This window comes from Phoca vitulina, unplaced genomic scaffold (assembly GCF_004348235.1).
Source record: "Phoca vitulina isolate PV1807 unplaced genomic scaffold, GSC_HSeal_1.0 scaffold31, whole genome shotgun sequence".
In the NCBI taxonomy this organism is placed as follows: domain Eukaryota; kingdom Metazoa; phylum Chordata; class Mammalia; order Carnivora; family Phocidae; genus Phoca; species Phoca vitulina.
In genome coordinates, this window is record NW_022589734.1 from 11,528,525 (window position 1) to 11,543,540 (window position 15,016).

Consider the following 15,016-nt stretch of genomic DNA (forward strand, 5'->3'; position numbering starts at 1 on the left):
AGTAATTGCAATACTGGGCATCTGCCCAAAGAATACAAAAACAATGATTCAAAGGGATATATGCACCCCTATGTTTATTGCAACATTAATTACAATAGACACTTTATGGAAGCAACCTAAGTGTTCATCAATAGATGAGTAAAGAATATGTGGTATATGTATACAATAGATTATTATTCAACCATAAAAAAGAATGAAATCTTGACATTTACAACATGGATAGATCTAGAGGGTATACTGCTAAGCAAAATCAGGCAGTCAGAGAAAGACAAATACCATATGATTTTCCTCATGTGGAATTTAAGAAACAAAACAAATAAAGGGAAAAAACAAGAGACCAAAAAAAACAGACTCTTAACTATAGAGAACAAACTGATAGCTACCAGAGGGGAGGTGGGTGGAGAGGATGGGTGAAATAGGTGAGGGGACTAAAAGTACACTTATATTGGGGCACCTGGGTGGCTCAGTGGGTTAAGCGTCCAACTCTTGATTTCAGCTCAGGTCATGATCTCAGGATCATGAGATTGAGCCCCGTATTGGGCTCCATATTCAGCATGGAGTCTGCTTAAGATTCTCTCCTCTCTCTCTCTCTCTCTCTGCTCCTACCCTTAGCTCACACAAAAACTCTCTCTCTCAAAAAAAAAATAGTGCACTTACCTTGATAAACACTGAGTAATGTATGTTGAATTGTTGAATCATTATGTTGTACACCTGAAATGAATATAACAGTGTATGTTAAAACAACAACAACAAGCAAAAGTCCAGGACCAGGTGGATTTACAGGTGACTTCTAACATTTTTAAAAGATTTAATACCTATTGCTCTCAAACTATTTCAAAAAATAGAAGAGAAAGGAAAGCCTCTGAATACATTCTACTAGACCAGCATTTCTGTGATACCAAAACCAAAGACATTACAAAAAAAAAGAGAACTATAGGCTGATATCCCTGATGAATGCAGATGAAAAAATCTTCAACAAAATATTAGTAAACCGCATTCAACAGAACATTAAAAGGATCATTCACCAAGATCAAGTGGGATTTATTCTAGGGGTTCAAGGATGGTTCCATATGCACAAATTAATCAACAGGATATACTACATTTATAAAATGAAGGATAAAAATCATATCATCTCAGTAGATGCAGAAAAACCATTTGACAAAATTCAGTTTCATTACTGATTAAAAACTCTCAAAAGTGGATTTAGAGGGAACGTACCTCAACATAATAAAGGCCATATATGATAAACCCACAGCTAACATCATAATGGTAAAAAACTGAGAACGTTTTCTCTAAGATCAGGAAAAAGACAAGGGTGTCCACACTCACTGCTTTTATTCAGCATAGTTAATGGGAGTCTTACACAGCAATCAGAAGAGAAAGAAGTAAAAGGTGCCCAAATTTGTAAGGAAAAAGTAGAATTGTCACCATTTGCTTAAGACATGATACTATATCCAGAAAATCCTAAAGATTCTACCAAAAAAACTATTAGAACCTATTAATGAATTCAGTAAAGTTGCAGAATATAAAATTAATATACAGAAGTCTGTTACATTTATATACACTAATAATGAAGTAGCAGAAAGATAAATTAAGAAAATCTCATTTACAATTAAATCACAAAGAATTAAAACCTAGGAATAAACTTAACCAAGGAAGTGAAAGACCTGTACTCTGAAAACTATAAAATATTGTTGAAAAAAATTGAAGACAAAAACAAATGGAAAGATATACATGCTCATGAATTGGAAGAATTAGCGTTGTTAAAATGTCCATACTACTCAAAATAACTTACAGATTCAATCAGAATACCAGCAACATTTTTCACAGAACTAGAACAACTAATCCTAAAATTTATATGGAAACAAAAACCCTGAATAGCAAAAGCAGTCTTGAGAAAAAACAAAGATGGAGGTATGACAATCCCAATTTCAAACTATACTACAAAACTGTAGTATTCAAAAACAGTGTGGTACTGGCACAAAAATAGACACATAGATCAATGGAACAGAATAGAGAGAGCCCAGAAATCCATGCTGCTTTGGTCAATGATTTTGTCTGACAAAGAAGACAAGAATATACAATAGGGAAAAGACTATCTCTTCAATAAATAGTGTTGGAAAAACTAGAACACATTCTTATACCATACATACAAATAAATTCAAAATGGATTAAAGACCTAAATAAATGTGAGACCTGAAACCGTAAAACTCTTGAAAGAACACATAGGCAGTAATCTCCTGGACATCACCCTATGTTTCCTCAGACAAGGGAAATAAAAGCCAAAATAAGCTATTCGGACTACACCAAAATAAAAAGGTTTTGCACAGCAAAAGAAACCATCAGCATAATGTTAGGCAGTCTACTGAATGGAAGAAGATATTTGCAAATGACGTATCTGATAAGGGGTTAATATCCACCAAAATATATGAAGAACTTACGCAACTCCACACCAAAAAACCAAATACTCCAATTAAAATATAGGCAGAGGGCCTGAATAGACATTTTTCCAAAGAAAACATCCAGATGGCCAACAGACACATGAAAAGATGTTCAACATCACTAATTATTAGAGAAATGCAATTCTAAATCCAATGAGATATCACCTTATACCTGTCAAAATGGATAGTATCACAAAGCAAGAAATAACAGGTGTTGGTGAGGATGCGGGGGCAAAAAAAGGAACCCTCATGTACTGTTGGTGGGAATGTAAATTGTTGCAGCCACTGTGGAAAACCGTATGGAGGTTCCACAAAATTAAAAATAGAACTACCATATGACCAGAAATTCTGCTACTGGGTATGTAATGAAAACGAAAACAAATTCAAAAGGATACACATAACTCTATATGTTTATTGCAATATGATTTACAATAGCCAAGATATGGCAGCAGCCTGTGTCCATCAATAGGTGAATGGATAAAGATGTGGGGTACACACACACACACACACACACACACACACACACACACACACACCGGAATATTACTCGTCCATAAGAAGAATGAAATCTCCCATTTGTGAGAACATGGATGGACCTAAAGGGTATTCTAAGAGAAATAAGCCAGACAGAGAAAGAAATACCATATAATTTCTCTTGTATGTGGAATCTAAAAAACAAAACAAATCCCAAAGACGCCTAAGTATTGAGAAGAAACTGGTGGTTGTCAGAGGGTAGAGGTATAGGGGGATGGCCAAAATGTGTGAAGGGGAGTGGGAGGTACAGGCTCCCTATTATGGAATGAATAAGTCATAAGGATGAAAAGTGAAACATAGGAAATATAGTCCATGGTACGTAATAGCGTTGTATGGTAACAGATGGTAGCTGCACTGTGGTGAGCCCAGAGTAATGCATAGAGTTGTTAAATCCACCATGTTGTACACCTGAAACTAATGTAACGTGTGTCAACTATACTTAAAAAAATGTGAAAACAATTTAAAAATAGAATTTATGACACAAAGAAATAAATAACTCAGGATAATTTCCAATAACTTACTTCATATATGTTATGTTAAATTAACATGTGTGTATATATTTATAATTATTGTTTGGGAGAGTGTTTTGGTGGTTTTTGTTTTACCGGTATGGGTTTGTTCTGGGTTCCCTCTCTAAAAAGCTTGTGATATACGTAGGTCACAATTCAGATGATAATGAGTCTTTTGCACTCATGGCTGAACATATTCAAAAGACTGGTTTATGAAAAATAGAACGACTAATGAAAAAAAATTTACATATTGATGTAAGTAACAGATTTTTATGAAAAATAACCAGACTTTTCAAAACAAACATGTGAGAGGAGTAGCATTGTTTTGTTTTTGCAAATCTCTTAAATGTCGGGCTTCACAGAAGGTAGCTGCTTTGTCATATCTGCTTCTGAATTCAATCTGTTGTGATATTACACATCATGTAATGCAAAACTCCACTCTGTATTTGTGAGAGTAAGAATGAAAAAAGCAAATGAAGTCTTAGTATTACTTACCATTATTACCCAAATAGTTTTGGACTCACAGAACCTTTGGACGCTTAGGGCTCTCCAAGAAAAGGGGTCCCTTAAAGGTCCTAAAGGTTTACACTTTGAGAACTGCTGATATAAATCCATGCTATATTAAGAATTAGGGAAGATTATACCCCTAGTCTTCTGAAACCTGGAGAATTATTTTGACTAACCCCCAGACTTTAGATAACTGTCTCTTTAGTTCATACAGATTACATTGTAGGATATTAATTACTCTTTGCTTTCATCTCCTTATAATAGGCCCCTTGTGTGAATTTAGAATACCTCAAAGAACAAAAATTCCTCCAAAATATACATCTCCCTGGGTTTTGCCTTTGCTCTCCTCTCTTCCAGACACCTGACGAAACCACGCTGTGGCTTGCAGAGGAGAGATGATGATGATGCTTTTAGCTCAAGCTGGGTGCTTACTGGGTACCAGGCTGGAAGTGTCTATGAGACTTAGGTTATTGAGCTTGGTTGAGATCCAGTATCTGGATCTGGTTGGTACCCAGTGTCCTTTTGGCATGTTTGCACATCAGTGATGGATTTACATATTTTGCTAGGGAATGAGAAGGACATTCCTCGGACTAGATTATTTCAGTCCCTAGTGTAGTGCTACAAGGAGATAGGGATTTAATACGTTTTTTATTTTATTTTATTTAAATCTGTTTAACCAACTGGGACATCAGGAAGTGATTCAATACTTTGAATGGTTGTCAGGAAATTTCTCTACCTATGTTGTAGGCAGATACAATGCATGAAATAGAATCAAGTGAAAATATTAATTGCTTAGGTTGATATTCTGAATTGGCCATTGACCCTCCTCGGGTAACATCTAGTAACGCAATGATCTATGAAATAACTCTATGGTGTATATATGTACATATATGTATATTCTTATTTTTAAATTGTCTAATGTAAATGTAATGAGATGGACCAATTTCTTTCAGGCTTAATCCAGATCAGCCTTCATGAGGAAAGCCAAAGCCCAGTGTTACTACTGCATTCCTGGGGTAGGTGCAAAGGTTTACTTTGATGGAATTGGGGTGGAGGAAGTAGGCAGTAAGATACTCTAACGTTTTACCCATGTTCCACGAAGTTTTCTCCTCTTTCACGATATCTCCCATCCTAGAAATTATCCTTTTGGATCTGGTCTTTTCATTCAGTAAATATTTATAATTGAGTCCTTGCTCTGCAACAGGCACCATGCTAAACATGAAGATACAATGGTTAACACAGAGATCTGTTCCTGCCTCCATAATAAAAATAAATTCCTTGAAGGAAGACAGAAAAAGACAAGTGAAGAAATAAAATAATTAAAAGTTTACTAGTGCTTTGAGGGATACTGACAAGGGGTGCTTTGGCGGAGGGTGATGGTGTGAAGTATTGGTTTCAGATAGGATGGTCATCAAAGGTCTCTCTGAGGAAGCGACATTGAAGATGGAGTTTCAAGCATAGGAAGGAACCAGACTTAGGAACAGTTTAAAGCAACAGGATTGGGGAGGGGAGAACATGACATGTTTGAAAAACTGAAAGTTCTTAGCTCAGAGTGGTGTTTCGGAGGACAGTTACTTGAAATGAAGCTGGGACCATGGCTGACTCTCAGTGAGGGAAAGGCCTCACTGAGCATATTGAGGAGTTTGAATTTTATACTACAGGTGAAGGAAAATATGGGCAGGTTCTGAGCAAAGGCATTAGGGGTGAGGATAGTGTAATCTGGTTCATATTTTAAGAAAATCATCTTAGCTGCCATATTGAGACTTGACTGGAGAAGTGAGAAACAGAAGAGGGGAGCTGAACTGGATGGAGGGCTTTGGAGATGGTGAGAAATGGGGATACTCCAGGTACATTTGGGGCCAGATTTAATAAATCACTGACAGAAGCGATGGGTGAAGGAAGGAGAAGTAAGGATGACTCCTGGGTTTCTGTTTTCTAGCAGTTGGATGGATGGTGCTGCCAGTTAGGGAGATGAGGGGAAGACTTGGGGTGGGAGGAATATGTGGGTCAAGCAGGAACTAGAGTTTATTTGTTAACACGTTAACTTTCAAATGTCTATGCACGTTCAAGTTTTGATGAGAACTTGAAGTAATGAACAATTTTCCAGGAAAATATAATTTAATAAAGTGGACTCCTCCATAGATGGGAGATATTCATAGAAGAAGTAGAGAGAGAGTTGATGAACTACCATGCAGATGTGTATGATTCAGCTTGTGTCACAGAGGAATTCTACTGGTCCTTTAGCAAAGGATAACTTCAGTGCTAGTGACTAAATGGGACTAAAGGGTAACTTTAGTATTCCAGCACACAGAAGAATGAAAATTCCCAAATTCTTCTTATGCCTTTTGCATTACAATGCCAAAATTCAATGAGAATTGCACAGAGAACCATAGAACAATCTCACTCAAAATAACTAAGCCAAAATACGAAGTAAAATGTTGGCAAACATCATTTTGCAGCTTATTAAAGGAATAATATGTCATGATCAAGTGAGATTTATCCAAGCAATGCAAAGATGGTTTGATATTAGGGAATCCATTAATACACTAATTGCTAATCGATCTAGGGAGAAAAATAATTATGATTCTCTCCGTATATTTCAAAAGGCATTGAAAAAATTCTACATCTGTGTTTAGATTTGCATAAACCCACATAAAATAGTCATAACTAGATATTCTGTAGTTTGATAAATCTCAGTCCAAAAGCCACTCTTACACTTAATGGAGAAACTCTAAATGCATTATTACTAATTTCAGGACAAACCGATGAGGAGACTCAGTAAATAAAAGATGTCAGTTCTCCCGGGGTGGAGAGCAGAGAAAGCAAGCTCTTTCCTGACTCTTCTAAGAGCACTAATCCTACTTGTGAGGGCATCTCATGACCTTATGTCATCCTGATTACTTCCCCAAAGCTCTACTTCCTACATCACATGGGTGCGGGGGGGGGGGGGGGTCGGATTTCAGCAATTAAATGGGGTGGGGTGACACAGACATTCCATCCATAAATAGTGTCAATGGATTGACAGTTTCAGTGGAATCAAAAGTTAAGACAGTGAGGGAAGGGAGAGCAGGTGGCTTAGAAAGACCCGGCAGGTGTGGTTAGAAAATGGGATGTTGAGAATCAAGGTTTCAGAAGTGGGAAGTGTGTGATGACAAAAATCTGAGAGTGCATAGCTGTGGTGGAATTGAAGAAAATGCTAGAGGCGGTGAGAAGGTGAAAGAACTGAGAAGCCAGAGCATGAAGATGGGTCCCTCATGATGGAGTTTCAGTTACTACTAAGGCTGACGGGAACCAGGGCCAGGTGAACAGAGGGGCCAGGGTGACGGATGATAATTCAGATGGCTGGCATAAACATCTGCAGAGAAGTGTCTGCAGGAGAGGGAGCAATTCCTGTGTTTGGTAGTTCAGAGCAAGGAGAATACCTGCCTCTCTACCTGTCCGGGATAACAGAGAAGAAAAAGCTTTTAATTGACAGAACATACTGGGGAAGGTGGTACCCTCAGAAGTCAGCCGCCTTTTAGTTAAAAGGATGAGGCAGGGAGACCTTTTCTTTAAGATGAGGCTGAGGATACTGGGGAGCAGACTAGCGCAGAGGAGATATGTATAGGCATCATCAGGTGAGAATGTGGGTGATAATGGTCACCTTTTAGCAGTTATTAAGGCAGAGAGGGATTTGAGACAGGATGGGATTGATTCAGAGAGATTTTTAAAAAAGATTTTATTTATTTATTTGATTGAGAGAGAGAGACAGAGACAAAGCATGAGCAGGGGGCAGGAGGCAGAGAGCGAGGGAGAAGCAGGTTCCCCCCTGATCAGGGAGCCTGATGCCGGGTTCAATCCCAGAACCCCGGGATCATGACCTGAGCCAAAGGCAGATGCTTAAGCAACTGAGCCACCCAGGCACCCCTGATTCAGAGAGATTTTTAAAGGAAGAAGTTTGTGGGGCTGCTCAGCGGGAGGCCTGCTTCTCCCCCTTCCACTCCCCCTTCTTGTGTTCCCTCTCTTGCTGTCTGTCAAATAAACAAATAAAACAATTTTTTATTTATTTACTTGAGAGAGAGAATGAGAGACAGACAGCATGAGAGGGAGGAGGGTCAGAGGGAGAAGCAGACTCCCCGCTGAGCAGGGAGCCCGATGCAGGACTCGATCCTGGGACTCCAGGATCATGACCTGAGCTGAAGGCAGTCGCTTAACCAACTGAGCCACCCAGGCGCCCCTAAAAAATTTTTTTTTACAAAAGGAAGAAGTTTGTAGAATTATTACTGTGAGCCCTAATGCTTCCCTAGATGGTCCAGCAGCTCATGGGGCTACCACTCCACAAGCTTTCTGACAGTGTTGAGTCCCACTGAGTAAATAAATATGGAATGTGTTGAACAACCACCAACTCTTCTGTTCTTGGATACGGTCACTGTGGAGACGGCACCCCTCTTGCTCAGTTGGGTTCTTTGAATATTTTGTTCATTCCCACACTATTTAATAATGGGGCTTTTTATACAGCTATCAACTTGAAATTTTCTTCAATTTAGAGGTCTAAAGTAGATTCCCTAAGTAGACCATATCCAAATACATTTTCATAAGAATACAATTCCATGTATCTTATAGTGTTATTTTAAAAAAAACACATGTATTTTGTTTCATTTTATTTGAGAGTGGTTGAAGTGGGTGATTTTTAAGAACTCCAGTGTCCAAAGTTGTGCTGCTTTGTGATTTTTGACCTAGCAATTCCACTTCTAGGAAATTATCTTAATGATTAAATTAGACTGTGCAAGGATATGTACACTGGTGTGTATCACAAACAATTCTAATAAGGAGATGTTGGAAATTGCCTGAATGCCCAGCTAGAGCTTGGTTAAATAGATTGATAGATTTACATGATATGCCACATCGCCATGAAAAAGAATGATTAGGTTAGAATAATTGACTTGGGAGGACATTTAACTGAGTAAAAAGTAAAAGCTTGTTGCAAAGCATTGTATACTACATGATTCCATTTGTTTTAATTTCGACGATAAAGCTGGCTTGGGCCACACAGTGGTGCTTTAGTGCTCTGGCTTATTCATTTTGCTTTGCTCCCAGTGGAACCCCTGAGAACTGCAGAGTTGGAATAGAACAGAATATGTTTTAGATGTATATGTTCATTCACTTAAGAAACTGCTGAGTCTATGAGGTGCCAGGTACTGTCCTCGATGCCCATCGAAGACTAGAACGATACCCAAGAGGTCCTTGACCACATAGAGAGTACGCTTTAGTAAGATAGACAGTGAAGAGTAAACAGGTAAGAATTCATGACAGTGATAAGTGGTAAGAAGGAAAAAAGTGTGATGACAGAGACTGATGGTGTGGAAGGAGAATCCAGTCAAACCTCTCTAAGGAAGTGACATTTGAGCTAAAACTTGAAGGGTGGGAGAGCAGGGAAGGGTATTTCAGAGGGAATGGCCAAGACCAATGTCCAAGGCCATAAGCAGCTTGATATGTTCTAGGAATTCAGTGAGGGCCAAACAACAGGAGTGAGGGCAGAGTAGTATAAGAGGAGGTTGGGGGGTGTGCTGTGTGGTGGTGGTGGTGGTGGTCACCTTATGGGCTGTGGAAGGATTTTCTTCCAGTGGCAGTGATCGTTGTCATGGTAAAGGACTACTTTGAAGGCCCTCTGCGTATGTGTTGGGGTGGGGGGTTGGATGATGCGGGCAGGTGTAGAGGGAGCTGGAAGGGTTGCTGATGAGTTGTGTAGTGGGAGGGGTGAAGGGCGACTTCCAGGGTTGGGGTTTGAGCAGCCTGGTGGAGATTGGTTTCACTTAAAGAGATAGGGAAAGGTCTGCTTTAGCTGGTAGGGTGAAGGAGAGGTTGTGGATAGACATTAAAAGTTTAATTTGGAACGTATATTCGATGTGTGATTTCAGCATCTGAATGGAGTTGGCAAGTGGGTAACTGGATATTTGAGACTAAGACTCATGGCAGAGGGTTGAGCATGAGACTGGCTGAGCTGACTTGGACACTGAGTATAGAGAGAAGTGCCCGGACAAAGTCCTTGGGCTGTTCCAATGTGTTAAAGGAAGATAAGGGAGATGAAGCCAGCAGAGGAGGAGGGGTTGAGCAATGAGATAACAAGGAGGGTGGTGTTACAAAAGAGAATTTCTGTGTATATACGTGCATGTATACACAGTGAGAGTCTAGATTCTAAAAGATATTCACCAAAATGTCAACTGTGGTTATTTCTGTGTGGTGACATTTTAGGTGAATCTTCTTATCTTAGGCTACTTCTGTATTTTTAGAATTTAGTCCAAGATAAGAATTACTTTTGTGGAATAAATTCAAATAGCATAACATTTATAAAGAGTTATTTTCTTCCCCTTTCCCTACCCCTCCTTCTTATCTGTGATCCAGAGGTAACTACCTCTTTATAGTTTGGTTCGTATTCTTCCAGACACTTTGCCAATGCTTATAGAAGAATGTATACATATGTCTGTGTAAGGATACATATGTATATTTTTAAGTAACACAAATGTTATACTAAAATAGGCATATTTTCTCTGAGCAATAAAAGTAGGAATCCTTTCCAAGTCAATAATATGGATCTACTTTTTTTTATTAACTGTAAAATATTCTAGTTTATGGACATGCTATAACTCATACATTGGATTCCCTATTGATGTACATCCAGGTTATTTTAAATTACTATTACAAATAACTCTGTAGTGAATATCCTTTTACATATATCTTGAATTACTTATCAGCACTATTTTTAAAAAAGATTTTATTTATTTCAGAGAGCGAGAGAGCACACACATATGAGCAGGGAGGGAGGAGCAGAGGGAGAGAGAGAAGCAGACACCCCGCTGAGCCCCACCCATGTGGGGCCAGACCCCAGGACTCGTAGATCGTGACCTGAGCTGAAGGCAGATGCTTAACTAACTGATCCACCCAGGCACGCCAGGAAAAAAATTACTATTTGGGGGGAAAAAAAAAAAACAAATCTTCAAATCAAAATAGTACTAAAAGAGGATATAGAAAAAAGACTAATCTGGGTTAAGAATATTAGCATAATTCCCAGCCCTAATGGGGAATTGGATCACATGAGAATTAAATGTACATGTGACAGTTGGCCACATGTAACAGGAATCAGGCTCCAGCAGCTAAACCAAATTGGGGTTTTCTTTATCCCCTGTAAGCTGCAACCCAGAGGGAAGGGGGTTATCCAGGGCTGGTGATGCAATAGCATGAAGTGGCCATCAGAGACCAGGTTCTTTGAGCTTCCGCCTCAGCCATCCTTCATATGGCTTTGGGCTTTATAATGATTGTCTGCTCTACTTCTGGAATCTCTTCTACACTCCAGGCAGGAAGTGGGGGATGGGTGAAAGGTAAAAGAGGTGTGCCAGCAGAATCTACCTTCACCTTCCTTTTTTCTAAATTAAGAAAACAGTTTTCATGGAAGCCCAAACCAACAGACATTTGTCTCCATCTTACTGACCTGAACTGGGTCACGTGGCCTCCATAGTGGAAAAGGAATATGGGGAGAATTTAACTGTTAATGTCTTCTCAAAAAGTGGGGATCTGTAAATAAGGGAGAACAGATGTTGAATAGGTATCTAGTAATGTCTGTCAAGCCTGAATCAAATTACATGTGCTGAACAGAGGGAAAAAAAAAAAAGGATTTAAATCACACAGGTGATTCTGTCTGCCATTCTTTAGAATGAGCATGCACCCAACTGTTTGCATTAGGATGGGAAAACCTATTCCCTCATTGATATCAGCTCTTATCTACCCCTTGTTTTATGAGGATCAAACTGGGCTCAGTCCCAGTCTGGTTGTTAACAACGTGCAGGTTTCATACAGCATGGCCCCAAAAGCCAGCCTAGCCACTGCCTCTGGTACTCCACCCAAGAAATAACTGGCTTTTCTCCAACAGTGGAGGAAAAAATAATCTGCATCTATTAAGAGATAGCAAGCACATCTTCAAAGCAGCACATTAAGTCCTTTTTTAAAAGGTATTCATTTATTTGAGAGAAAGTGCCTGCATGCATGCAGGGGGAAGAGCAGGGGGAGAGAGAGAATCCCAAGCAGACTCCCCACTGAGCCCGGAGCCCAACGCGGGGCTCGATCCCAGGACCCTGAGATCATGACCTGCGCCAAAATCAAGAACCAGCCACTTAACCCACTGAACCGCCCAGGCACCCATTTTTGAGGGTGATTTTGACTCTGGCTAGCTTTCACCCAGTGAACTGACTTCAGCTGGTCCTGGCCACAGAAGATGCAACTTCACTGAATATCTGAGTTAGGGATGTAGCTGATAAAACATAGTGACGTTCATGCTGGCTCACTGGGTTCTGAGGGACCAAGAGGGGGGTAGTTCAGGCTCAGCTAACCACCGTTCTTTTTATTTTCTTTCCAGCAGTCTGAGCCACCTGAGGACGATAAAGCTGGCTTGGGCCACACAATGGTGCTTTAGTGCTCTGGCTTATTCATTTTGCTTCACTCCAAATGGAACCCCTGAGTTGGAATAGAATAGAATATGTTGGTAGTTTGCAACTGTGTTATTGTCCCTTTGTTCACAAAAGTTAACCTTCTGTATCAACATTTGGTCAGAAAATAGGAAGTTCAGAATGTTTACCAACTTAGAGTGTTGCTTTTTTTTTTTAATGATTTCAAAGTAATATTGATTTTTATTTGAGAAGGGTCCTCAAGTTTTGTGGGGGAAAGAAAATCTTAACATCTGTATCCATGCTATTTGGTATATCTCTTTGAGGAAGAATTTAATTTGTGATAAAAAGAGCTCAGATGAAAAAGGCGTATTTTGAAATAGTTACTATTTCACTTGATCCACAAATATTCTAGTTTCTTCAGCACTTTCACGAAACCGCCAGCTTGAGCAGAGGAGAAAGACTCACGTGGTAATTACTAAATGCTCTAATAAAGTCTGAGTGCATGAAGTTTGCATGTACAGTTGAGTGGATTTATTTTGGAAAAATAAAATCTATCTAATTTGAGGCCATTTACAAAGTAACTGTTCACAAACGGGATAAGTACAGTTAAAGACTGTGGACTGAAAACAGTTTATTCATTGTATGGTATAACTTAGTGATGTAATGTATCTTATGTATTACGTATTTAATCTGCCAAAACAAATGTTTACAACCCCAGTGTGTCATCTTTTTTATTTAGGATTTTTTAACAAGCTATGGTTTAGTATATTATTGCAAGCTTTATAGAGTATGAGAGCACTTTTTCTTTAAGTCCAAAGGGTCTAATTAACCTCATCTCATTTGGGTGTATCCAGTTTAGGGCTCACGATTCCTGGTGACCTGGCGTATTGTGGATTTCAGTGCCATTACATTGACTCTCTTCAGTGAAGGACATCTAAAGAGTATATATGACTTCTGGTAATGGGTAAACATATATTGGAGAGCTGTTCTCTCCAAAGCCTTCAGCGAGCTCATGTGGTAGAGGTTAGGATGGGTAAGGTGTGATCTTAGCTAGTAAGAACTTAGTCTTAAGACACCAGGTAATTGAAAAATCTCCAGGCTGTGTGTGACAAGTGCCATAAATGAGTTGTAAACTGAGCACCAGCAGGGTTGTGAGGAGGGAGAGGTCCTTTTTGTGGGGTTGACTGGGGACAGCTTCCTGGAGGAAAAGCGCCACTTGAGCTCCTGAAGGATGGGGAGGGTTTTTCTAGGGTTAGCAAAGAGGGACTAATGAGACTAGTGGAACAGAGGCAGAGGGATGCAGAATTTGTTTGAGGCTGTAATATTATGGAGTATTAGTGGAAATTAAGGCTCAAGCTGCCTTTACTGTCTTCACTGCCTTGATTATCAAGGAAGGACTTTATTCTTTGGTGAGAATGAGTCACTGAAGACTTAGCAGAGAATGATAAACGAACATGGTGGTTTAGGAAGATTAATCCACTAGTAGTATGAAGACCAAATGCAATCTACTAGGAGGTTTTAACAGCAGTAAAGGCTTCCCTTAGGACAGAATGTAAAGGGGGGAGCAGGTATGCTAGCTCATGGCAGGTAGGGGATTTTTAAGAGCTAAGCTTGAGGATGAGTTGATGGAAGTTGCAAAAGCCATGAACTTGAGATACTGGGGGATATCTCTTTAGAAATATTCCCCAGGAAGTCTTCATTCAACATCATCTTATTCTGCAAATCCTTATTGAGCACTAACTGTACACACAACCAAGCTCTGTGCGTGGTGCTGAGGGTTCAATGTTGTTATTGTCAAGGACCTCAAGGAGCTAGCTGTGCGATGGGGACAATTACACAAACACGGAGAGCAGCTTGGACCAGAGTTCACCTCCTCTCTACTGAGAGCAGCCCTGTGCCCACCTCAGCGAACTCTGGGACCAAGCTGTGGCCTTGACCTCGTTTGAGGTTTCCAACATTCCTCTGAACTGTAACCTTCCATCCTCCACAGTGGCTCTTCCCAGTATTCACGGTGATCCTCACCCCTCTTCCATGCAGATTATCTCCTGGCCTCTGTTCTCTCTCTCTCTCTCTCTCTCTGTGTGTAGTTGACACACAATGTTACATTAGTCTCAGGTGTGCAACTTAGTGTTTTGACAACTCTCTGCATTATGCTGTATTCACCACAACTGTAGGTACCATCTGTCCCCACACATCACTATTACAATATCATTGACTGTATTCTTTATGCTCTGCTGTTTATTGCCATGACTTACTCATTCCATAACTGGAAGCCTGCATCTCCCTCTTCCCTTCACCCATTTTGCCCAACCCTCCATCCTCCTCCCCTCTGGCAACCATCTGTTTATAGTTCTGATTCTGCTTTTTGTGCATGTATTCATTTTTTAAGATTCCATTTATGAGTGGAATCATATGGCATTTGTCTTTCTCAGTCTAATTTCATTTAGCATAATACCCTCAACGTCCATCTGTGTCTCAAATGGCATGATCTCAGCCTTTCTTATGGCCATGTATTATTTCATTGGATGTATTTCTATACTACGTCTTCCTTATCCATTCATCTATTGATGGACACTTAGGTTGCTCCCACATCTTGGCTATTGTAAAT

At 39.7% G+C, this 15,016-nt stretch overlaps 1 protein-coding gene across 1 annotated transcript in view; it reads left to right on the top strand.

Moving 5' to 3' along the window:
- Nucleotides 1-12,465, top strand: part of SYCP2L (synaptonemal complex protein 2 like) — a 130,378-nt gene extending 117,913 nt beyond the window's left edge. The window contains exons 31-32 of the mRNA XM_032424736.1: nt 4,945-5,007; nt 12,378-12,465. Of these exons, the coding sequence (XP_032280627.1) occupies nt 4,945-4,969 (25 nt within the window). The 3' untranslated portion in view covers nt 4,970-5,007; nt 12,378-12,465. The remainder of the gene's footprint in view (nt 1-4,944; nt 5,008-12,377) is intronic.
- The last annotated feature ends 2,551 nt before the right edge of the window (nt 12,466-15,016 follow it).